At 40.8% G+C, this 23,052-nt stretch overlaps 1 protein-coding gene across 3 annotated transcripts in view; it reads left to right on the forward strand.

Moving 5' to 3' along the window:
* Positions 1-23,052, forward strand: part of DIP2B (disco interacting protein 2 homolog B) — a 228,134-nt gene that overhangs the window by 187,484 nt on the left and 17,598 nt on the right. For all 3 annotated transcript variants that reach the window (XM_046011907.1, XM_046011908.1, XM_046011909.1), the window contains 9 exons: positions 620-700; positions 3,062-3,189; positions 4,985-5,099; positions 7,908-8,109; positions 14,156-14,265; positions 14,402-14,482; positions 18,709-18,832; positions 20,166-20,287; positions 21,732-21,843. In XM_046011907.1, coding sequence (XP_045867863.1) covers positions 620-700; positions 3,062-3,189; positions 4,985-5,099; positions 7,908-8,109; positions 14,156-14,265; positions 14,402-14,482; positions 18,709-18,832; positions 20,166-20,287; positions 21,732-21,843 — 1,075 coding nt within the window. The remainder of the gene's footprint in view (positions 1-619; positions 701-3,061; positions 3,190-4,984; positions 5,100-7,907; positions 8,110-14,155; positions 14,266-14,401; positions 14,483-18,708; positions 18,833-20,165; positions 20,288-21,731; positions 21,844-23,052) is intronic.

Genomic DNA, 23,052 nt, shown 5'->3' on the forward strand with positions numbered 1-23,052 from the left:
GCTTGCACTGTAATCGTACTAAATTCTCATAGTTTCCTGAGGACCAGCTCTGGGCCAAACACTGTGCTTACATCTGCAGATCTGTTTACATTCCCTTAATCTTTACCCTAAATCTGCAAGAGGCATTGGGAGTTCTATTTTATGGCCAAAGAAACTGAGGGTTCAGGAAGTCCAGGAGCTTACTAGTAAGTGGCAGAGCCAAAAATCGAGCTCACATCTAACTTCAAGGGCTACACTATCCTGTCCCCGGTGTGGTGATGTATCAGGGAACTATTGAACAAACAGAGCTAGAGCAACAATCACTAACTTGTAAAGATATCCAAAATACATGTTATGTGAAAAATATATAGTATGGGAAAAAGCAGGTTGCAAAACAGTATATATGATTTCTTTCACAAAAATAAATTCTTAATATGTTAATATATGTACCTATGAAAAGTCCAAGGGAATCACAACAAACTGTAAATGTTTATCCCTTAAAGGTGGTAATATTGAAGTCACTATATAATTTTAAGTTTTCAACAAGTGTATATCACTACTGTAATTTTTAGACTTTTAAAAAAAATCAAATACATATTTTAAGAAAAAGCAAAGATTTTCACTGCTTTCTGTCTTTTAGGTGATTCCAGTGAATTCTGCAGGCTCTCCTGTTGGGGACGTGCCCTTCATCCGGTCAGGACTCTTGGGGTTTGTGGGGCCGGTAAGTGATACATTCATGTTTGTTTTGGTGTATCTGATCCAGATATTTGTACTTTACAAAAGTTTCTGTCACAGAACAAATTTGGATTAAGAGTATTAATCCAATACTTTGGATTCAACAGTATTACAGAGTCTCTCTTAGATTTAGAGCAGTTTTTGTAAGAATGTCATAAACTGAGTTAATATTTATTGCTTTTGTTACCTGAGTTAATTTGACTCCTTCAAACCAAGACTTTTTACTTTCAAAAAGCTCTTCATTTAGGGCACGTGGGTGGCTCAATTGTTAAGCGTCTGCCTTTGGCTCAGGTCATGATCCCAGGATCCTGGGATTGAGCCCTGCATTGGGCTCTCTGCTCAGTGGGAAGCCTGCTTTTCCCTCTCCAACTCCCCCTTGCTTGTGTTCCCTGCCGGCCACTCTCTCTCTCTCTCTCTCTGTCAAATAAATAAATAAAAAATCTTAAAACAACAACAACAAAACCCTCTTCATTTGTTCTTGCGCCATTTCTTTGATTTCTGTGTTTCAGTAAGTTAGAAGAGTGCTGAAAATAGTTATCTTAGCAAAGGGAAACCATCATAAATAGTGTACAAGTCATTTTCATACAAACTAGCAGCACTACACCTTGAAATCAGTTTGCTTTCTAGCAAATGGTATTTACAGGCGCTGGGTTTACAGAGACATTTAGGATACAAAAATCTCTTCTCAGAGAGCTCACAGTTAGCTTCATGAGCCAACAAGGAAGGTAGAGAGGAGGCAGATCATGAAGGGTTTTATATGACACAGTGGGAAGTTTGATCGTATTTTATGAGGAACAGACATTCGTGATCATAGTTAAGTCCATATATCTCCATCCAACTCTGATGACCTCCTTACTCTTTCTTCTCCTCTTACCGACTCAAGTTACGTGAGGAAAGATCTGATTTTATTTCTTCCTCACCATTTGTGGGGGCAGGGCATACCTGAGAGCTTACCTCTAATAGGAGGTATCCTATCTATCGCTGTCCTAGAAGGAGAAATCTAGAGCTACTATCTTGACTTCTCTCAGCACCAAAAAGTTCTGCAAAACCCAGCCCGTTTTAGTTTACCTCTTCATGACTGAGGTCCAAGATGGGGCTGCAGCGTCCCATCTGCATTCTAGGAAACGGGATAGAGTGCCGTCCTACCATCTCTTAAGGAAGGTTTCCTGAAGATCCTGAGCAGCACTACTCCTTATGGCTCATTGGTCAGGAGGCACTGAAATACGCTCTTTATTTTGGTCAGCCACGTCCAGCTACAAGTTCAGCTGTGAAGGAAATGGAGAAGTGGACAGATCTGTGGCTGTCTTTCTCTCAGCTTATTCTATCATAGCACTTTTCAGACTATGTTGGAAATGACTGGTTCTTTTCCATCTTCTGAGATTAACCCATAGCTTCCTGAGGCTAGAAGCTCGGTTTTACTCAAATAACCCTGTCGGTGAGTCACACTACATTGTGTGCGAAAACTCAATGACTGACGTTCCATGTGGAGAAGACTACCAGATAATTGAGTATGTGTAAATTGGCCAGGAAATTTAGGACTTGTGTAATGAACGGAAGAGTCAATTTATTGCACATGGGTCTAGGAGAATTACTGAGAAGTATTATTTGTACAGTGATGCTTTTAGGTCATTGACAGCAACGTGTCCTGCAGCTGTGTTACCTTTTTGGAAAGGAGAGGCTCCTCCACTGTTTCTTAGACCTTTAATAACCTTTTTCTCATCTTGCCAGTTGGAAACAGCATTACCCTTATGAACCTAAAACAAGCATTCTCACATCAGCTGTTTTAATTTCTTCCTAATTCCAGTATTTAAATGGTTCACAATTTTTTTCTTTGCATCTGTGTTGTGAATAGGTACAAAATCTGGCATCATGGCTGAGGAAAGAAACTATACTTGTGCAGAATCCTAGTTGTTTTCTTATAAAATTCCTCCCCGAGAATAAATATAAATTAATTCCTTTCTTATACTGTAATTAATTGTAATGTGCTACTGATCCCCCCCCGATTTTTGAGGCATAAAACACTCTTTTAGAATCCATAAAATACCGTGTTGTTTTCTTATATTTTTGTTTATTTATTTATTTGTCAGAGAGAGTGAGCACAGGTGGACAGAGTGGCAGGCAGAGGCAGAGGGAGAAGCAGGCTCCCTGCTGAGCAAGGAGCCTGATGTGGGTGGGACTCTATCCCAGGACGCTGGGATCATGACCTGAGCCAAAGGCAGCCACTTAACCAACTGAGCCACCCAGGCGTCCCTGTTTTCTTGTATTTTTTGATGTGCTCCATTTCAAGTAAAATATATGTTTACTATTTAAATAATGGATATCAAGGTAAATTGTTGTTACCTTTCAGGGCAGTTTGGTGTTCGTGGTTGGAAAAATGGATGGGTTACTGATGGTTAGTGGTCGAAGACATAATGCTGATGACATTGTTGCTACTGGATTGGCTGTTGAATCGATAAAGACTGTTTATAGAGGAAGGTGAGTAGTAAAAATTCAAATGTTAGCACTTCCAGTGGAATCTAAATGTATCTTTACAGGGTGATTTGAGTTGTATTCTATAGACTCTCTAAGTGATTGGCTTATTTTTGGCTAACCACAGCAAGAGTTGGCCTTTGAATATGTATCTTAACATGGCAAGTTCTTTGGTTGGAATTGAGAGGAATAAGATATAACCATATTTTGTACTTCAGTTTTTAATTATTAGTATTTGTGGAATTTTGAGGACTCTGGAGAATTCCGCTAAAACATTGAACTTCCTACAGTTCATCAATTAGAAGTGGTGCCATTCGGGCTAATTAAGATAGATGCTACGTTGTAGGACTTTTACATCTGAGAATTGTTTCTCTTACTTATCTCTAACTAAATTATTATAACATTTTAACACAGAGATTGACATAGTACACAAGTGCTAATTTCAGATTCCATGGGTAAAGTCAATTGCAAATCCTTTTATCTTTGCTTATTAACACAAGAAAAGATACTTGGTACATATTTGTGCAGTTCATGTCTAGTAGTTTATAATCATGGATATATATCTATATATCTTTATATCTATAGATATAGATATATCTTTAAAGCACTCGATGTGCCTTTAATTTTTTAGGAAGTAGGAAAAATCAATAAAACCACAGAGAATCAGTTCCTAAAATGCATGGTTTTTTTGATGACATGGCTTCCTCTGAGATGTAAACTTAGTGGGGCACTAGACTTTCTCTCTTTGGTCACTGTTGTATTCCCGGCACTCAGCACAGCACCTGGCACACAGTAGGTGTTCAATAAATACATGATACATGAAGGAAGTAAGTGCATATTTAGCTCTCCAGTGACTTCCGTTGTTTCATGCATCCATTCAGCAAATATTTATTGGGTGCCAGCTGTGTGCCACTGTTCTGGACGCATGTGGCAGTGAACAAAACAGGCCAGGTTTCTGCCCTTGTGAAGCTCACATTCTCATTAAGGGAAACAGACAGTAACTGTAGAGACAGAGAAATCGAGAACACATGGGATGGTGCCAAGTGCCGTGTAGGAAGAACACGGGGCTGGGTGGGAGTGTGCTTGCCGGTTTGTATAGGGTGGTCTGGGAATGCCTCACTAGTAAGGGGACGTTTGAGCGGAGACCTCACTCAGAACATCCCCCTCCCCTTGGCCTGCCAGGTTCCCCTGCCTGCCCTGGCCTGGGTCTGACCTCTCCCCACCACTCTCTGCTTCACTACTCTGCTCCAGGCACACTGGCCTTCTTGCTGTTCCTCAAACCTGCCAAGCTCGTTCCTACCTCAGAACCTTTTCGCTTTCCGTTCCTTCTGCCCGGAAAACTCTTCCTCCAGATCTTCGCATGGCTCGCGTCCTCACTTCACTCAGGTCTCTGCTCCAGTGTCCGCTCCTCAGGGAGGCACTCCCCCACCACCCTGCCTTCAGTGGTGCGGCTGCCCCGCACACCACTCTGCCCCTTGGCCTGCCTTGCTCTCCCTCCCAGTGTGTACTCCAACATGACATTATTTTATATTTATTTGTTCTGTGTCTGACATGCAAGTCCATGAAGACAGGGACTGTGTCCCATTATTTATCACTCTGTCCCACTGTTCATGCCAGTGGTGCTTATTAGTACATGTTCTGAGTCCTCGTTTTAATGGTAGTGACTGTGGCATTTTCTTTTTTAAATGACTCACTTCTGGGTAGTGTGGTGGGGATGTCTCCTCTCTGTTACTCCAACTGAGCAAAGCAAATAGGTCTGGTTGTGAAGGGAGTCCTGATGTGTTTGATCTGTCTCTCTTAGAATTGCTGTGTTTTCTGTGTCTGTATTTTATGATGAGCGCATTGTGGTGGTTGCGGAACAAAGACCCGACGCCTCAGAGGAGGACAGTTTCCAGTGGATGAGTCGAGTGTTGCAGGTGAGCACACACCCGGGGACCTGTCCGGGCAGGTCGGCTTTGCCGCCACAGGTGGCGGCAGCCACTGAGGAAGTCTTCTCTTCATTGGGCTGGTTGTGACACCTTATTTTTGTCTTGCCAGTCAATACTCAGACATTCCGGGTACCATTAACAAAATAATATAATTAGTACCATTTCTCCCTCTGGACTACATAGGTTGCCAAAAACAATTGAATTGACCTGCCTCAGCAAATTCTTCCCCTTTTTGTGTGTGCCTGAGTGTGTGGTAACAGGAAAGTTTAAACTGACCATGTGCGGAACACATCTGTGACAAATCAATCCACTTGTCAACAGCTGTAGTCCTACTACATATGCTCTGTAATGGTGCCTCGCATGCAGGGGTCCAAGCAAATGTAAGATGTTGTTCTTACTCTGAAGGAGCTTTCCTGTGGAGTTAGAGAGCTCGGTGAGATAAGCTGTTAGGGGAGGAGGAAGACCTGGGTTCTGTGTAAGGGATATGTCACTAGTTGCACTAGTAGCACAGGTAGCATGTTGAGAAGAGTCTAGTCTTCATTTGAAATTACAGCCTTGAATTGCAGCACCCCTCAGTTCCAGATGTTACTTAACCTTACTGAGTTTATTTCCTAACCTATAAAGTGGGGATGAAAGAGCTGTGGGAGGGATTCAGTGAGATCATTATTTGAAGTATACAGGATCCTGTATACTGAGAGTCATGTCAGCAGATACACATAGTAGGCCCAGTAAATATTTGGTGGATAATGTGTGGTCCAAAGAAAGCATGGACTGTCTTCGGCAAAGAAAATTCTAAGTTACTGGAAGTGTTCCCAGCATTATTACTTGTCTGCTTGGGGCATTTGGATGTATTCATGCCACTTAGTAGTAATGTTAGAGAAATGATACAAGCCTGAGATGAGTGATAGTGCTAGATGCCTTTCAAGATTTCTTTTTATCTTTGGGGTCTGTGGTTCTGAATTATCAGCAGATAGAACATGGGCTATTTGTAGCAAAAAGACAAGAAAGATAATCTGCTGAGCATTGGCTGGTCAGAAAAGACTATAAAGAGGTGGGACTGGGCTGATCTCCAAAAGGAGATGGCTTAAGAATCAGACCTGTACAGAGAACACTGTTCATACCATTCATGTTTTCGAACAAACAAAATGCTTATTTCGTTTGGAATGAATTGTGAGGCATGATAGTAGAATGTTGTGATGAATTACACATTTTTTCCCCTATTAAAGAAACTGAAATTCCCCAACATGTTTCTTATTTTTCCCTGGAAAGCAATTATAGGAATTATATGCACTGCTCACTTGCTTACCCAAATTCTTGTTAAAAGCCATTCGGGGTCTGATTTGGGTATGAAATGAGAGGGCATTATTTCCCCAGTATTTTAGCTTCTCAGCTTAGAGTATTTGGATCTACAGTAGTGCAGTAAGAACCCCACATGTTCTGGTAGGTCAGAGCTCAGAGGTTAACTCCGGATCTACGTATAATATAAACTAAATACCTAACTCAGCACCTTTTAAAGAAGGTAATCAATTGATGACTTTCCAGGTGATGTATTTTCAGTGGGAAATCCAGGCTACAGGTAATAGCATTTGCTAACTGTCTATATATTCTAAAATACCAGAGACTCGGGAACCCTGCCAGACTTTCTTTCCAGTTGTCTCTGTTGATTAGTAGGATAGTCTGAGGAATATGATGTTCAGGTTTATTCCTTTGCACTGTTAAGTTGTTTTAATAAAAAGCCTTGTCAGTCTTTTATGACCATTGGTCCATTCTTCTAAGGCTGTATCTTCTTTTTAGTAAGACTTAGGGGTGATGCAGTCGAACTCTCAGTTGGTGTGTTTGGAACTAGTATTAATAGTCAGTCAGTTTTAAAAGGTGGTTGAAGCAGAGAATCATAAAAATGAAAAATTCTTCAAGTGTTAAACTTTTACACGAAGCATACAAATATCTGCATTCATTTCATATAGAGCAGTATGTGTGGGAGTACACCAGTTTGCATTCCATGTTAACCTGCGTCCGTAAGCGACATCTAATTGGATAGTCTGTGGTTTCTATTTTCATTTAGACTAGAATACACGTATGTGCAGAGGGACTGGAACACATAATCCTTACCTTTTAGAATTAACTTGTGTTTACCAGCAATAACTTTTTAATGAGTCTTTCCAAACAAACCACAACTCTCTCTGTCCTTTTACACTCTGTTTTATCAGTTGATGTAATAGTTAAATTATGTGAACACAAGAAAAGCACAAAAGGTGTAGTAGCATGCACAGCTGGTGTTCAGCAGGGGCACAGGGTGTGTGGCTGGGAGCAGAGGTACAGTGAGGGGGCCAGTGGCCTCCAGGGTTCAGTGTGCAGTGGGCCTCCCCTTGGTGTTTTGCAGTGGGATTCTGGGTAACTCAGTGAACCAGTTAAGCCAGAGCCCACTTCCGGGGCTTCTCTTGTGTTCATAATAAAAATACTTTACCTCTACAGAATTGAGCTGTGTTGTATATTTAAAGAACCAAAACAAATCTCTAGGTTTTGGCCATTAGCATTCAAGAGAGAGCATATTGAGGCATACGAATCAGTATCCACCGCTGTCCATTTAGATCGTATCTTACCCATCCTCTGTCAATCTCTGCCATTGCTTAAAGAAATATGTAACTTCACATGTATGAGATCTTAATAATCTAGGAGATTCTAGACCTAGAATGGATAGAAAAGAAAAAATCCCAGAATAGAATAATGGCTTACATTAGGAGGATGTCAAAGGCAGCAAAATTAATCTCACTGAATGTTTTTCTCTGTGTTTTCTAGGCGATCGATAGCATTCATCAAGTGGGTGTTTATTGTCTTGCTCTGGTGCCTGCCAATACATTGCCAAAAACTCCTCTAGGAGGGATCCACATATCTCAGACGAAACAGCTCTTTCTGGAAGGATCTCTGCATCCTTGCAATATCCTCATGTGCCCACATACATGTGTGACCAATTTGCCAAAACCCCGACAGAAGCAGCCAGGTAATACGCTAGCTTTGAAGACATAGCATGAAAATTACAACTTCAAGAAGCTGACTTTTGGTAGCATAATGCTTTCTCTAGAATTGGATTTTACAAAGACGGGTAACACAAGAGTAGCCTTAGATGACCAAAAGCAGGGAGGACTTAGAGCCTGCAGAATTGCCTTCTCTGAGTTTATTACCGGCTTCCTCTTCTGAGTACTTCTGTAGTGTGCTTCCATTTCCCTTGGATGTAAGGTTTGAGGTCAGGATGATCAAAATCTCACTTGTGGAACTAGAATAAAACAAGTCCTCTAAGAGTAGGTTCTGATAATAATAAGAATAGCTAGTATTTATTGAGTACTTACTAAAAGCCAAAATACAAGCTAAACATGTACGTATGTGATCCGAAAGTGTTGCCCCCACTGTGGAAAATAAAGTGCAGAAAAGTTAAGAATTGTGCTCAAAGTCACATAGCTAGTTAGTGGCCGAGTTGTGACTCACACCAATTGTGACCCTAAAATTCACACTCCGAATCACTATATGATACTGCCTTTCTGTTGGGAATCACCGAGAGTCATCCCTCAGTCCTGCTAAGCTTTAGGGGTCTGATTTGGGCCTATCATATCTCTGGGGAGCAAGATAATTTCAGAATTGTTTACGTCGTAATCACAAGATAAATAGCATATTTTGCATTTGCGTATTCCTGTGAATTTGAGATGCAAGTAAGTATATGTAAATTGCCGTATGGAAAAGAGGAAAAAAAAAAAAACCCAAATGGTCCCTTTCACCTTTTGGCCTTATTTCTGAGCAGATAGTTTACAAGGCTGAGTAAGAGGCTAAAGGGAGGACTAATTGATGGTCAATTATGTTGAAATATCTGTTCAACCCAACATAAAATCATTATGTTTTTTGGATGCTGTTTTAATTGAGAAGTTAATAAGAAGCTCCTAGTTTTCTGAATGCCTAAAAACACATAAGATCCAAAATCTGGGTTTTACAGATCGTGCCACCACCATGCACACATGTGTGTACACACGCACACACACACAAACACACACAGTGTACATCAGCACACTGGCCTCCAAATGTGTTGGGTAGAGACAAGGTAGTGGGGAGATTAGGAAGGGAAGGGAAAGTGTGGCATTTAATCATATTTCTGTAAGATAGCTTTTGCTGAAAGGTAAACATAATGTACAATAATAAAATATGAGGTTAGCCTCTTACTTTCTAGGACATTTTTATTCAAGACATTATCCTCACATTATTGAAATTTTAATATACTCTGCTTTGCAAAAGTTACTTCCCTGGTCTGGTGGCTGAAGATGATGTCACAATTTATCTAGATAGATGTTATTGGCAACTCATCCATTAGCCTTAGTAACAGCATGTGTAGAGTTAAAGTATGTATATTTATCAGTTTCTGCTAGTGGAAATAAGAGTTTATGGAGTCTAATATTCTGAAGGGGCAGTCAAAATCAAGAAGTCTGTGAGTAATTCATCAAAAAGTGTATAAAAACTGTCTTCATATTGCCTGCCTACACGTCTGGCATATGTGTATAACACAACTCCTTCTCCAACTCACATCTTGATTTACTAAAGACCTACATTCATTTGTCATATGAGTGAAATCCTGTTTTATTTTATTATTATTAATTTTAAAGATTTTATTTATTTGTCAGAGAGAGAGGGAGCAGCAGACAGAGGGAGAAGCAGGCTCCCCGCTGAGCAAAGATCCTGATGCGGGACTCGATCCCAGAACTCTGGAATCGTGACCTGAGCCAAAGGCAGATGCTTAGCTGACTGAGCCACCCATACATCCCTAAAATCCTATTTTAGTAAATAGTTTTTAATATGTGAAAGATCTTTTTTAAGATCTTGAAATATGATCAACATACAGTGTTATAGTAGTTTCGGGTATACAGTGATTCAGCAGTTCTGTAGGTTATTCAGTATTCATAACGGTAAGTGTACTCTTACAGTAAATAGCATTTAATCTAGGATTCTTTTAACAAAACTTTCCTGTCATAGTAGATGCTTAAAAAGATGCTACCTAGGACATAATAGATGCTTAAGACATTGCTTTTGTTAGCCAGAGTTCAATTTTATTAAATGATAAAACTTATATATATATAAAAGACTTATTCCTAAGCCCCCACAGGTGTGGCATCTGCCTTGTCTAATGAAAGCATTGGGTTTGGATTCTCTATTTTTGCCATCTGTTGTGATTGCCTGCTAAGATCTTAGTGGGATGGGTATGGGTTGGACCAAAGCAGTTTGAAAACCATAGGAGATAATGTGGGGATAACATGAGAGGTTGGGATTTAAGAATACAGGAAAATGGTGATGAATAGGAGTGAGGTAAGAAAGGAGAGGAAAAGGAAGATGGAAAAGATGTTAAGGCAGCCTATTGACAGAAATCCCAGTGAGCTGCCTTATTGGGGCTATTGTGTAAAGAATGGGAAATGTGTTAGGACTGGTTTGGGCGCTGCAAATCTCAGAAAAACCTAATAGCTGCTTAAAAAACAAGAGCAAAGTTTTTCTTTCTCAGGTAAAAGAAATTCAGAGCTGGGCAGTGAGGGACCCGGGTGGTCCCACAGCTGTCACTGTGGTTCCAGCTGCCCATCTTCTTGCTCTGGCATCGTATCAGTCACCTGTTATTACAGATATGCCACATAACAAATAGCTCTAAAAATGTGATAGCTTCAAAGAAGCACTTATTTTTCACTCACGGGATGTGGCTCTGCTGAACTTGGCTGGGACCAGCTGGGCTTGGCCTGATTCCAGGTTGTAGGTTGGGTTCAGAATTCTTCCGTGTGTCTCCTCATCATGGGACCAGCAGCTACTGCTCCATATTCTTCTCAAGGCAGATGGCAAAAGCAAGAAAGCAAGCCAAACCACACAAGCATATTTAAAGCTTCTGTTTGTGTCATGGCTCCTAACATGTCATTGTCCAAAACGAGTTCAGACCATGCCCAGAGTCAGTGGAGCGGAGAGGTATACTCCTGTCATATAATCATAGCAACAACAGGAAGGAAAGGAAGGATTATAAGAAAATAAAACAATCTGCCATGGCCATCCTAGCGTACTGCCTCAGGGCCCAGTTAGGCCCCCTTACCTCCAGCCATCATTCTTACATTCCAGCTAAGTAGGAAAAAAGGCAAGGAAGGAAATGACCTTGCCCTTTAAACATATTTTCTAGAAATTGCACATATTACTTACTCTTACATGTTAGTCTCCCACACTAAAAGAATATAGTCTTAATTCCAGATATTTATTTGCCCAGCCTTAAACTGGGGGGTCTGTTATTAAGGAGGAAGAGGAGACCAGATATTGGGATTGATGACTAGTATTCTTTGCCACAGGAAATTTGCACAACTTGTGGGGGAAAACAGGAAGGGGTATTTACAGGTACAGCAAGGTATCAGCAGTTAGCCTTCTAGATGTTACTGCTTCCAATTATTTTTCACTCTCTATGATCCTTAGACTTAAGGAATGCACACAGAAGGACCTCAAGAAATTGCTGCTTAATTATTTTTGCTGTTTTAAACTACTCTGAAAAATTCACTTTTTTTTTTAAAGATTTTATTTATTTTATTTGGGAGATAGAGATCACAAGTAGGCAGAGAGGCAGGCAGAGAGAGAGAGAGGAGGAAGCAGGCTCCCTGCCCAGCAGAAAGCCCGATGCGGGGCTCCATCCCAGGATCCTGGGATCAACCTGAGCTGAAGGCAGAGGCTTTAACCCACTGAGCCACCCAGGTGCCCCTGAAAAATTCACTTTTAGCGATGCACCACCTTTATTAATTTTACAGTATGATTTGAGATTGGGTAGCTAACACAGATATACTCTGACTCCCTGCCCTGTATAAAAGGCTGTCTCCAATATGACATATCTTGTATGTAACTTGTTATGCAGTTTCTTAGGAAGGAGTTTTGCATATTACACTTAAAATTGCAGTAGACGCTTTGTAGACTAAAATTGTTCGGCACAGTGTTGGGGTACTTTATACTTCTTGGGTTTTTTTATTCAATTTGAAAAAAAAAAAAGTTAAACTTTTCATTTTGAAATAATTTCACACTTCAGATTGCCAAGTAGTACAGAGAATTCCCTTATACCCTCTACCCATACTTCCCCAATTATTTAGAGTCTTATCATTTAAGTGATTTTGTTCCAGCATATTTAGGATCAACAGATTTTGGCAATAAAAGGTATTTAATATTAATTTGTATGTAGTAGCATCAGCCTTATTCAAAACATGGCTGGTAATAAGTTTAGTTATCTTTTAGCCATCTGCCTTGTTTGATACCGTGGAGTCTTCAAGTGACTGTCAAGAAAGGCATTCAGTACCCTAGCACTTTTTTCTTCAAGAAAGGGAGAGTTCTCCCTTTTTATTTTATTTTTTAATTTAAATCCAATTAATTAACACATAGTGTATTATTAGTTTCAGAGGTAGAGTTCAGTGAGTTCTCCCTTTTTATTTGGAAGTGTCAGACCCGTGGAAACGTTGAAAGAATACCACAGTGAATAACCTGCACACCTTCCCCTAGATTTACCAGTAGTTGACATTGTTTTACTGAACTCTGGAAATAAGCTGCAGACATCACATTTCACCCCTAAATATTCTGTAGTGTTATCGCCAAAGACAAAAAAAGCTTCTAAAGTTTTCCTAATCAACAACAATGCCATTATTCTATTACAAAATTTAACTTTGGGTGGTCTGGGTGGCTAAATGACTCTTGATTTCAGCTCAGGTCATGAACTTGGGGTCAAGAGGTAGAGCCCTCTCAGGCTCCACGCTGGGTGTGGACCCTGCTTGGGATTCTCTCTCTCCCCCTTTGCCCAACCCCCATACCTACCCCCACCCCTGCTCCTGTACATGCACTCTCTCTTAAAAAAAAAAAAAAAAAGAGGGGCACCTGGGTGGCTCAGTGGGTTAAGCCTCTTCCTTCCACCCAGGTCATGATCTCAGGGTCCTGGGACCGAGCCCCACATCGGGCTCTCTGCTCCGCAGGGAGCCTGCTTCCCCCTCTCTCTCTGCCTGCCTCGCTGCCTACTTATGATCTCTCTCTGTCAAACAAATAAAATCTTAAAAAAATGAAAAAAGAAATTTAACCTTAATACAATGCTATCATCTAATAATATGCAGTCTGTATCCAGATTTCTTCACTTGTTTATTACAACTGATTTTTAAAAATTTAGTATCCAGTCAAGGTTATGCATTGCATTTGGCTGTCATGTCCTTTAATTTAGAAACTCCTAGCCTTATTTTCTCTTAAAGACATGGTTTTTGAAGAGTCCAGGCTAGTTGTCTTATAGAATGTCCCACAATGTGGATGTCATTACTCACTTTTAATAAAGTACTTCTGAGATTCCTGATGAACCCACTCTCAATTCTCAAAGATGGCAGATTTTGTTCCAGACCAGATATTCCTTACTGTTAAGTCCATTTTTAGGGTCATACTGTGATTGGAGCTGATGAAATTATTTATCCGTAGGAACTAGTACAACCAACTGTCACCTCCTGGGAGTGAAAAATCCCTTATACCCAAGCTATAGGATCCCACTCACTCCTCTCCTCCCTTCAAATTCCTGTCTCTTCTCTAGCTCTGTGTTGTTTTTTCTTTTCTTTCTTTTTTTTAAAGATTTTATTTATTTATTTGACGAGAGAGTTCACAAGTAGGCAGAGAGGCAGCAGAGAGAGGGGGAAGCAGGCTCCCTGCTGAGCAGAGAGCCCAATGGAGGGCTCAATCCCAGGACCGTGACCTCATGACCTGAACCGAATGCAGAGGCTTAAACCACTGAGCCACCCAGGCGCCCCTGTGTTGTTTTTTTCTAGCAGTTTCTACTACCTGACATGATTTATTTGTATGTGTACTTACTGGTTGCCTTTCCTTGATAGAGTACAGGCAGTTTGTCTTGTTTACTGCTGTGTCCCCAGTGCCTAGAAGAATGCGCTGTCTGAATTGCTGAGTGAATATGTGAACTAGTTTGGGTCAGTCTGGAAATACTTCGGGGATATAGTTTGAATTATCACCACCAGAGAGTTGATTCTGGCCTTTACTTACAGGTGTGGGCCCTGCTTCTGTGATGGTTGGAAATCTGGTTGCTGGAAAACGCATAGCGCAAGCTGCAGGAAGAGATCTTGGGCAAATTGAAGAGAATGACTTAGTGAGGAAGGTAAGAGTTCAGATGTGTTGATTTTTATAAGCAAGTCAAGGACAGAACTTCTACTTCTGGAAGTAGATAGGAGACGCATTATCTAACTTTTCCGAAGTTATTGACCCTGATTCTTTTTTCTGCTTTATGACTTTAGCACCAGTTTCTGGCAGAGATTTTACAGTGGCGAGCCCAGGCAACTCCTGACCATGTACTCTTCATGCTGTTAAATGCCAAGGTACTGAAAATCCAATTGTATATGTCTAATCAGATGAACATTATGGGAGAATCTTAGGTACTCTCAGTCCCTTTCATCAGAAGATATCTGTTGTCAACTCTGAGGGCAGTTACTGCTTTCTCTGTGTTTTGACAGATTAGGATAGATTGTGTAATCACTTCAAGGTTGAAAGGAGACCTCCTGGAGTGTTATTTAATGCTAGCTCTCTTCGAGTTACAGTCCAGTTGCCTTTATTCAATCTGATAGGAACAGTGGGGCCAAGGGTGCAATTCCATAGACCTGCACATGTGTAGGACGCATTATGGCATGCATGTCATTTTTTACCCAGCTTGACTTTAATTCTTGGACTTCCACCAGGAAGAAAATGACCTTAGATAAATACTTATTTTTTTAACATTTTATTTACTATTTATTTGAGAGAGAGAGAGCACGAGAGAACATAAGCAGGGGGAGTGGCAGAAGGAGAGAAGGAGGGCGAAGCAGACTCCCCGCTGAACAGGGAGTCCGGGACTGGATCCCAGGACCCTGAGGTCATGACCGGAAACGAAGGCGAGACGCCTAATGGACTGAGCCACCCAGGTGCCAATAGATAAATATTTTTTGAAACAAAGTTATTTTTACCGTATATTTAGATGATTTATTGCTAACCCATAAAAACAAATTGAAAATTATTCAAACCTTATTAAGTGGTACTTCCTAATGGATGGTTCTATCAGAATATATTTTTTTAAGTTAGGCGTTTTGTGGGCGTATGCTGGGATTTGTTTTAATGGCTGAATCAGAGGCTAAAAGTATTGTGACGATGGTGTGTAACAGTATTTCCCGCCATCAGGGAGAGGACTGTAGGGCCTATTGAAATTTCCTGGGCCACCCACCCTGTCCCCTTCTGCCCACTGCCCCCAGATTCTGATGTATTTTATTCAAACACAGCTTTGAGAGTTGGTTTTTTTTAAGATTTTATTTGACAGACAGAGATCACAAGTAGGCAGAGAGGCAGGTAGAGGGCGGGAGGAAGCAGGCTTCCTGCTGAGCAGAGAGCCTGATGTGGGGCTCGATCCCCGGACCCTGAGATCATGACCTGAGCTGAAGGCAGAGGCTCTAACCCACTGAGCCACCCAGGAGCCCCCACCTTTGAGAGTAATGTAGTAATAGAACTTCATGAGGGTAGTATGCTGCGCATTTTAGTGAAAAGTCATTAAAAATCTAAAGAACCATTATTATCCAATAGAAAGCTTTTTGACTTCCTTGTTCTACCTCTAAATGAAGTGGGTTTCTCTCCAAGCCCGTGGATTCATTAGGGTCCTTCCATTTCAGCAAGAAGTTGTCAGTCCAGCTTACTTCCCTACTCCACTTCCAGGCTGGGCTATAGTTAAAGCTATAGCCCTGTGAAACCTGTACCCCAGGTATTTGTTAGAAGGCATACGTTTAAATTTGCTTCTTGGTTAGAGAAATAATATATGTGTTGACTCAAAGACATTTAGTCCATTTATTCTTCTGTATATTCTAGTATTTTACCTTGGATTAGTCTAGACGGTCAGAAAGCTTAGTGACCATATCATATTGTTCCCTCATGCCCAGGGGGGGAAAAATATTAAAGATTTATTTATTTATTTGAGAGAGAGAGAAAGAATGCAGGGGATGGGGGAGCAGAGGAAGAGGGAGAGAGAGAATCTTAAGTAGGTACCACACCCAGTGTGGAGCCCAATGTGGGGCTCATCATGACCCTGGGATCATAACCTGAGCTGCAACCCAGAGTTGGACACTTAACTGTGCCATTCAGGCACCCCCCAAAAAATTATTTGTTTTTTAAGATTTCGTTTACTGCCATACCATGGACCAAAAAGAGGAATATTGTAAGATATAAGAAATGGCCTTACGGATTAACCCTGACTTTAGCCAAAGGGATATCTGCTTTAGTGTTATAACCTTATTGTCCAACAATAGACAATTGACTAAGTAAATCATGGCATATAAAGTTATAACATGAAATACTATACAGCTATTCAAAAGAGTATTATAGAATATTTGAGTATGCAGAAAATATTCATAATGTGTAAGTGGTAAAAAATAGTGTGTCAGACTTCAGTAAAATAATCTACTACCTAGGAGCAGTTGTGTGGCTCAGTTGGTTAAGCGTCTGACTCTTGATTTTGGCTCAGATCATGATTTCAGGGTCATGAGATCAAGCCCTGCGCTGGCCTCCATGCTCGCTGCAGAGTCTACTTGAGATTCTCTCTCTCTCTCCCCTACTCCTCCCACTTGTGCTCGTTCACTTGCTCTCTCTTTCTGAGATAAATAAATAAACCTTTAAAAAACAGTAACAATAATTGAGTACCTACTAGACCCTGTTCTGAGTGCTGTATATTTCATAGTTCATTTTAAGATTGAGGAAACTGAGGCCCAGAGATATAAAATTACTTGCCTGAGAACTAGTAAGTGGTAGGACTAGGAAATCAGCTCTTTCATTTGAACCCAAAGCTGGCTTCTGAGCCCACATTCTTTACCAATGCAATACACAGCTTCAGGCAGATAGTAAAATACGGTAATTTCGCATGTGAATTTATATATAATATATACTCATTTTTTAAAAGCCAGGAAAATACACAGCAAAATATTGATAGTGGTTACATCTCAATTATATTTAACTTGTCTCTATTTCCCATATTGAACATGAACACTATTTTGTTTTTTATTTATTTTTTAAAAGAGTTTATTTTTTTATTTGATAGACAGAGATTACAAGTAGTCAGAGAGGCAGGCAGAGAGAGAGGAGGAAGCAGGCTCCCCACTGAGCAGAGAGCCCAATGTGGGGCTCGATCCCAGGACTCTGGGATCATGACCTGAGCCGAAGGCAGAGGCTTTAACCCACTGAGCCACCCAGGCGCCCCGAACATGTACTATTTTATATTAATGAAACTTAAAAGTTATTTTTAAAATAGCTCAGTAAAACTTGTTTTTCTTGTGAGACTTTTTGAGTTATAGAGTTGCAATAATTAAGATAAGGTGGTATTAGCACAATAGAGAATAATTCAGTTTTATTTCGTGAAGTTGGAGATAGGCATATCGGTGACCCCTCAATTCCATCTCTAGGTCTGCCCTCCACCAAAACTCATGTGTTTATGCATGAGGGTACATGTACAAGAATGCTATTGTCCATCAGCAGCAGAATGGATGAATAAATTGTTGTGTGTTTAAGCAGTTAAGTACTACGCAGCAACAAATATGAGAACTACCCGGGCACTGCAGCAGAGGTGACTGTGAACGTTGAGAGAAAGAAGCAAAACACAGAAATTTATACCATACGGTTACATTTCTATAAAATCAAACCTTTCACGGGCGGTAACATTATGAAGAGAAGGAAATCAGTGATGAAGATTAAAAATTCAAAATAGCGGTTACCTACGGAAGAAAAGAAAGGACGAGAGTAGACCAGGGTGGGGGGACCCCTAAGGGTGCTATTGTGCTGCTGGCGGTGGTGTTTTTCATGCCATGCTGGTTCTTATGCTGATGCTTGCTTTGTGATTTTTCTGTTATGTAATACATTCGTATTTTATGTGCTTTTCCTATTTGTGTGGTTTATCTTACACACAAAAGGGTTCCAAAAAGCCCAGCTCAGTGAAACTTGGATTGACACTCAGGAATTGATGAAGACCTCCAGGAGAAATTCTTCTCAGGATCAGGAAGAGTTGGCTGTCTTCTGATCTGCTAATCTTTATTATCAGCTAGCGGACTCTGATTCGGTGTTACTGTTTTGTTTACATCTTTGCTGTTGGAATACTCAGAGCCAAATTCGTGTGACGCACAGAAAATGCACACAATGCCCATGGCCACACGGCCTGCGGTGACTGTCCCGGCCTGCGGTGACTGTCCCGACCTCACTCCCGCCCTCATTCTACCTTTATTTCCTTTATTTTCCTTCCACTCTTACTTCCTTGTTTAAATAAAAAATTCGAATGTATTTTTGAAGCTGTCTTAAACAGGAAAGACTATAGATACATTGTTTGATTTAAGTTAATGTTGCTGTTCCCTAAATACCTTCAGGCATTGAAAAAGAAAAGGACTACCACACGTCTTTCAATACTAGGGGAATTTTTTCTGGAATTGATAACTTGCTACAGAGAATCTACCAAGGCACCAGCTTTTCTGGTATAACGTGGAATTGGCTTGTACTTGTCACTGTTTTATTTCCTGAATTTTGACCCTTCTACACTTTCTTCTCTTTAAAGGGAACTACTGTGTGCACAGCCAGCTGCCTTCAGCTTCATAAGCGAGCAGAGAGGATTGCGTCAGTTCTTGGTGATAAGGGGCACCTAAATGCAGGAGACAACGTGGTGTTGCTCTATCCACCTGGTAGGTATTGTGTTGGTAAACTAGGCTCAAGCTCCATTACCAGATTACAGAGTATGAGAGGACAGGAAGTGAGAGCCACCATCTTTGCCTATGTAGGCTATGCAGCTCCCAGCTCTGGGAATCCCAGGCACCCAGGCTAAGGTGGGAACTAAGCTTCACTCCCTGGAGTTGAGCAGTGCCATGGCTCTGCTGGGACTGTGTCTGTTGTATTTACTCTTGTATTCCCCTGTCTAGCATAGTTCCTGGCACTATGGTAAATATCAAATGAATAAGACTTTCTGACTTTTTGGAAACCCTCAAAAGAGATGCTTTGTTTCTAGGAGTGTTCAGAAATAGGACCATTTCACCCAGTTGCTAAAGAATATTGTATGTGAGCTCTTTTGACTTTGCGTTTTTTATATTCTGATTGATGTGTAGTCTTCATTATTGCTGGTTTTATCTTCCGTGTTCTCATTTAATTTAAAAATGTTCTCTTCACAGTAAGAGGGACTCAGAATTCTTTGATGACAGTTTGGTGTAAATATTCAAAATGTTAAGTGAAATAGTTGAGTTGTTCATTTCTTTATTCTGTTACACTACCCACGCATACCTCTGGCTTTCTCTGATCTCTTATCCCCCTTAGTTCATTTTGTTCTGTTTTATTTACACTGATACTAAGATTCCTTAAAAGGTCATCTGGTAAAAGAATCCCTCCTGTGGTGTTCCTGTGAGAGTGTCTGCCATCCACCGGTGAATGACCTGGTGGTGGACCAGAGCACTCCCGGAGAAGGCTGCTCTCCGTGTCCTGACAGGGGAGAGTCTTCATCAAATTGAGTCGCGCTTTGCCTCCCTAAAACTTGTACCTACAGGTGAAGGGACATGTCAGTAGTCTAATAGCTTGTCACACAGCAGGCTTCTAAATATTTTTTTTAAACCTCAGGTGTTCCTCATCCCACCTTTCCCCATTCTTTTATTTCCTAAGTTACAAGACCTAATTTCTCCTAAGTATTTATTTCTACTAAGTTATTTCTACTAAGTTATTTCTGCAGTTATTTCTACTAAGTATCAAGTAATGATTTCAAGAATGCCTTCTCTGGGTGTCTTTCAAGAGTTTTCTTTACTTCTAACTTCCTTTCTTGTTATTTATTCTTGGCTTCTCTTTATTTTTTAAGTTGTTTTATATGCTTCCTTCTTTACGTTCAAGCCCTTCTTGATTTAAAAAACTTGGACTATTATCTGTGTTAAATTATGATCTCAATAAACTGTCTGGCACATGATTTAATAAGTTGGCTTTAGAAGATCTGCCATGTAGTTTCTCAGTGATAGTGGTCAGCTAAGTGACTCTGTTTTGCAGGCATTGAGTTAATAGCCGCGTTCTATGGTTGCCTGTATGCGGGGTGCATCCCTGTCACTGTCCGACCTCCTCATGCTCAGAACCTTACGGCCACCTTGCCCACTGTCCGCATGATTGTTGATGTAAGTACCGAGTATATCTTGCCTTGTCCTCATCTCATAAAACCCAGAGTCAGACAACTCCAGATCCTTACTAAATTTCCGGTTTTGTTGAGTCAGAAGTGAAATCTGTCTCCTGAAAGCCACCTTCTTTTCACTTACCTGACTAAAATGACTAGCATTTTTCAGTGAAGGAATGTGGAAAAGTGATTATTGGTGAGGTACAGAATTGTATTTTTATCATGAACACTAAGGAGGTGAGGCTGACATTAGTAATTCTCTATAAAACTTTTTGTGTGTTGTTTTATCTCCCTTCTTAAAAAATGTTCTCATTTTTTCTGCACAGTAGCCAAGGTAATTTTATATGCCAAACTGAATTCTCCCCAGTGTTAGTCATTTTTATTTGGGTTAGTTTTATAAATTCACTTGGTATAGCACTAAAAGGTATCCAGATCTTGCCCTGGAAGTAATGGAAGTTTCTAGAGGATATGAGAATTGAAGGAAGTAACACAAATCTGTATTACATTGTATCCTAATTCATGTTACAGCAAAGAGGCAGAATTCTAACTTGTGTAACATTGTTTCTCTAAGGACTGCTATTCTGTCAGCATCTAGAGCCTGGGGTATAAAAGCCATGTTCACCATAGATGATTTTATCACAAAGTTCAGTTCAGCAAAATGCCCTCTTTACAGTCTGCAAAGTAGGCCAGAGCAGCAGGGAGGGGAGTTTCCTTCTTTGATGGTTTAAGGGGAAGTTGATTGCTTTGTGTTTCCATGTGTAGGTGGGAGGGAGAGCTTAGTTTCCTTGACAGCCCTGCATCCCTCAAATTCAGGATATGTTCTGGGTCTAGTAAATTTCTCCATTGACTAGGCTGTAGCAAACACGAACTCCTACATCAGTGATCCTGTGACTCCTCCCATTCCCTGAGCAATAAAAAAATCCACATTTTTACTTTATCATGGTCTTCATGAAATCAAGGGATGTGGGCATCCACACTGTTAAAAACAATAACTTGTGTTGTGAACAGGTCCATCCTTCTGAGATAAGTCAGTGTTACACAGTCCCAGAAGGACAAATGGAGGGGACACACCGACATTCATTGTACTATTGTGTGTTCTTTATTTTTTTTTTAAGATTATTTATTTATTTATTTGACAGAGAGAGATCACAAGTGGGCAGAGAGGCAGGCAAAGAGAGTGAGAGGGAAGCAGGCTCCCCTCAGAGCAGAGAGCCGGACGTGGGACTCTATCCCAGGACCCTGAGATCATGACCCGAGCCGAAGGCAGCAGCCTAAACCACTGAGCCACCCAGGCGCCCCTATTGTGTGTTCTTTAAACAGTGAATACTGTCCTGCCAGTATGGTGTGCTTTTAGTCCAGTATGAGTTGCTTTTAGCAGCAGCCAGAGCCTGTGGGGCCACATGGGGACTAAGCGTCCTGGTGCTTATTTCTGTCCATTCGTTTTCTAGGTCAGCAAAGCAGCCTGTGTTCTCACCACACAGACCCTAATGAGGTTGCTGAGGTCCCGAGAGGCGGCAGCAGCTGTGGATGTGAAAACCTGGCCGACCATCATTGACACAGGTAAAAGGGAGATTTCTCCAGAGCTCTTGAAGGAGCAGGAACATTCACGCCCCAAGCTCTCTAGATTCTCATGCCAAAGATGTTTATACAACTCTTAGGTTGCAGCACATTCCATCTGCTGAGACAGAGGCAGAACTTCCTGTCCATTCACTTGTGTTACCGAAGGACTGGGTACTGCAACAACCAGATCCAAAGATGCAGATCACAGGCTGCTAAAAGCTCTTGAAACCAAAAAATGTCTTGCTCTTACTCCTGACATCTTCAAACAATGGTTAGGTTTTTATGCAGAGTATAACCATGTACACATAAGGCCATGTAAAATCTTGACCCACTCTGATCCTTGACTTCCAGATATGATCTAGTTAAAGCAGCACTGGACTAAGAGTCAGAAGACCTGGTTCTAGTTCAAGCTCAAGTACTTATTTTTTATATAATCTTCTCTGAGATTACCCTTCCCTTAAATGTTACCCATCCTTTCCTGATTCAGATACTTTTTGAGAATATCAAGTACAGCATAATAGCAAGGTACTTTAAAAACCACAAAGTAGGCACCAGCTCCTACTCAGCTCCCTGCTGAGCAGGGAGCCTGATATGGGACTCGATCCCAGGACCCTGGGATCATGACCTGAGCTGAAGGCAGAGGCTTAACCCACTGAACCAGCCAGGTACCCCGACATCCTTGGTTTTGACATACTTCACTTACAAAGCAAATATGGGAGGAAAGGAGAGGTATGTAAACGAGCAAAGGAAAATAATCCCTAATTCTAGGTTTTCCATCTTAAAAATCTAACATATTATCTTGAAGAAAAACAACTTTTAAAGCTGTCCACGACTAATACTGCATTTACTAAACTGTAAATAACGAACCTTAACTTGGAACCAGCATGATAACAACTAAGGCTTTTTCAAGCTTTTTGAGTTGTTTGAAAAGTGCTTTACGTGAATTAACTCTCTAACAATCCTGTGAGGGTAGGTATTATTCCCATTTTATAGATGACACAAAGAGGTATAATAACTCCAAAGGCACTTTGATGGTAAATGGCTGAGCAGGAGTTGAACACCAGCCATCTGCTTCCTTAGTTCATGTCTTCTATTGCTATGTTACATTACCTCTCACCAACCTTCTAGAAAATACATTTGCCTGATGTAGATTTGCTTTGTTTATATTACCCACCGGTGTCCTCAACCCCAACCACTTCCCAGAGTGAC

Source organism: Meles meles, chromosome 7 (genome assembly GCF_922984935.1).
Source record: "Meles meles chromosome 7, mMelMel3.1 paternal haplotype, whole genome shotgun sequence".
Lineage (NCBI taxonomy): Eukaryota > Metazoa > Chordata > Mammalia > Carnivora > Mustelidae > Meles > Meles meles.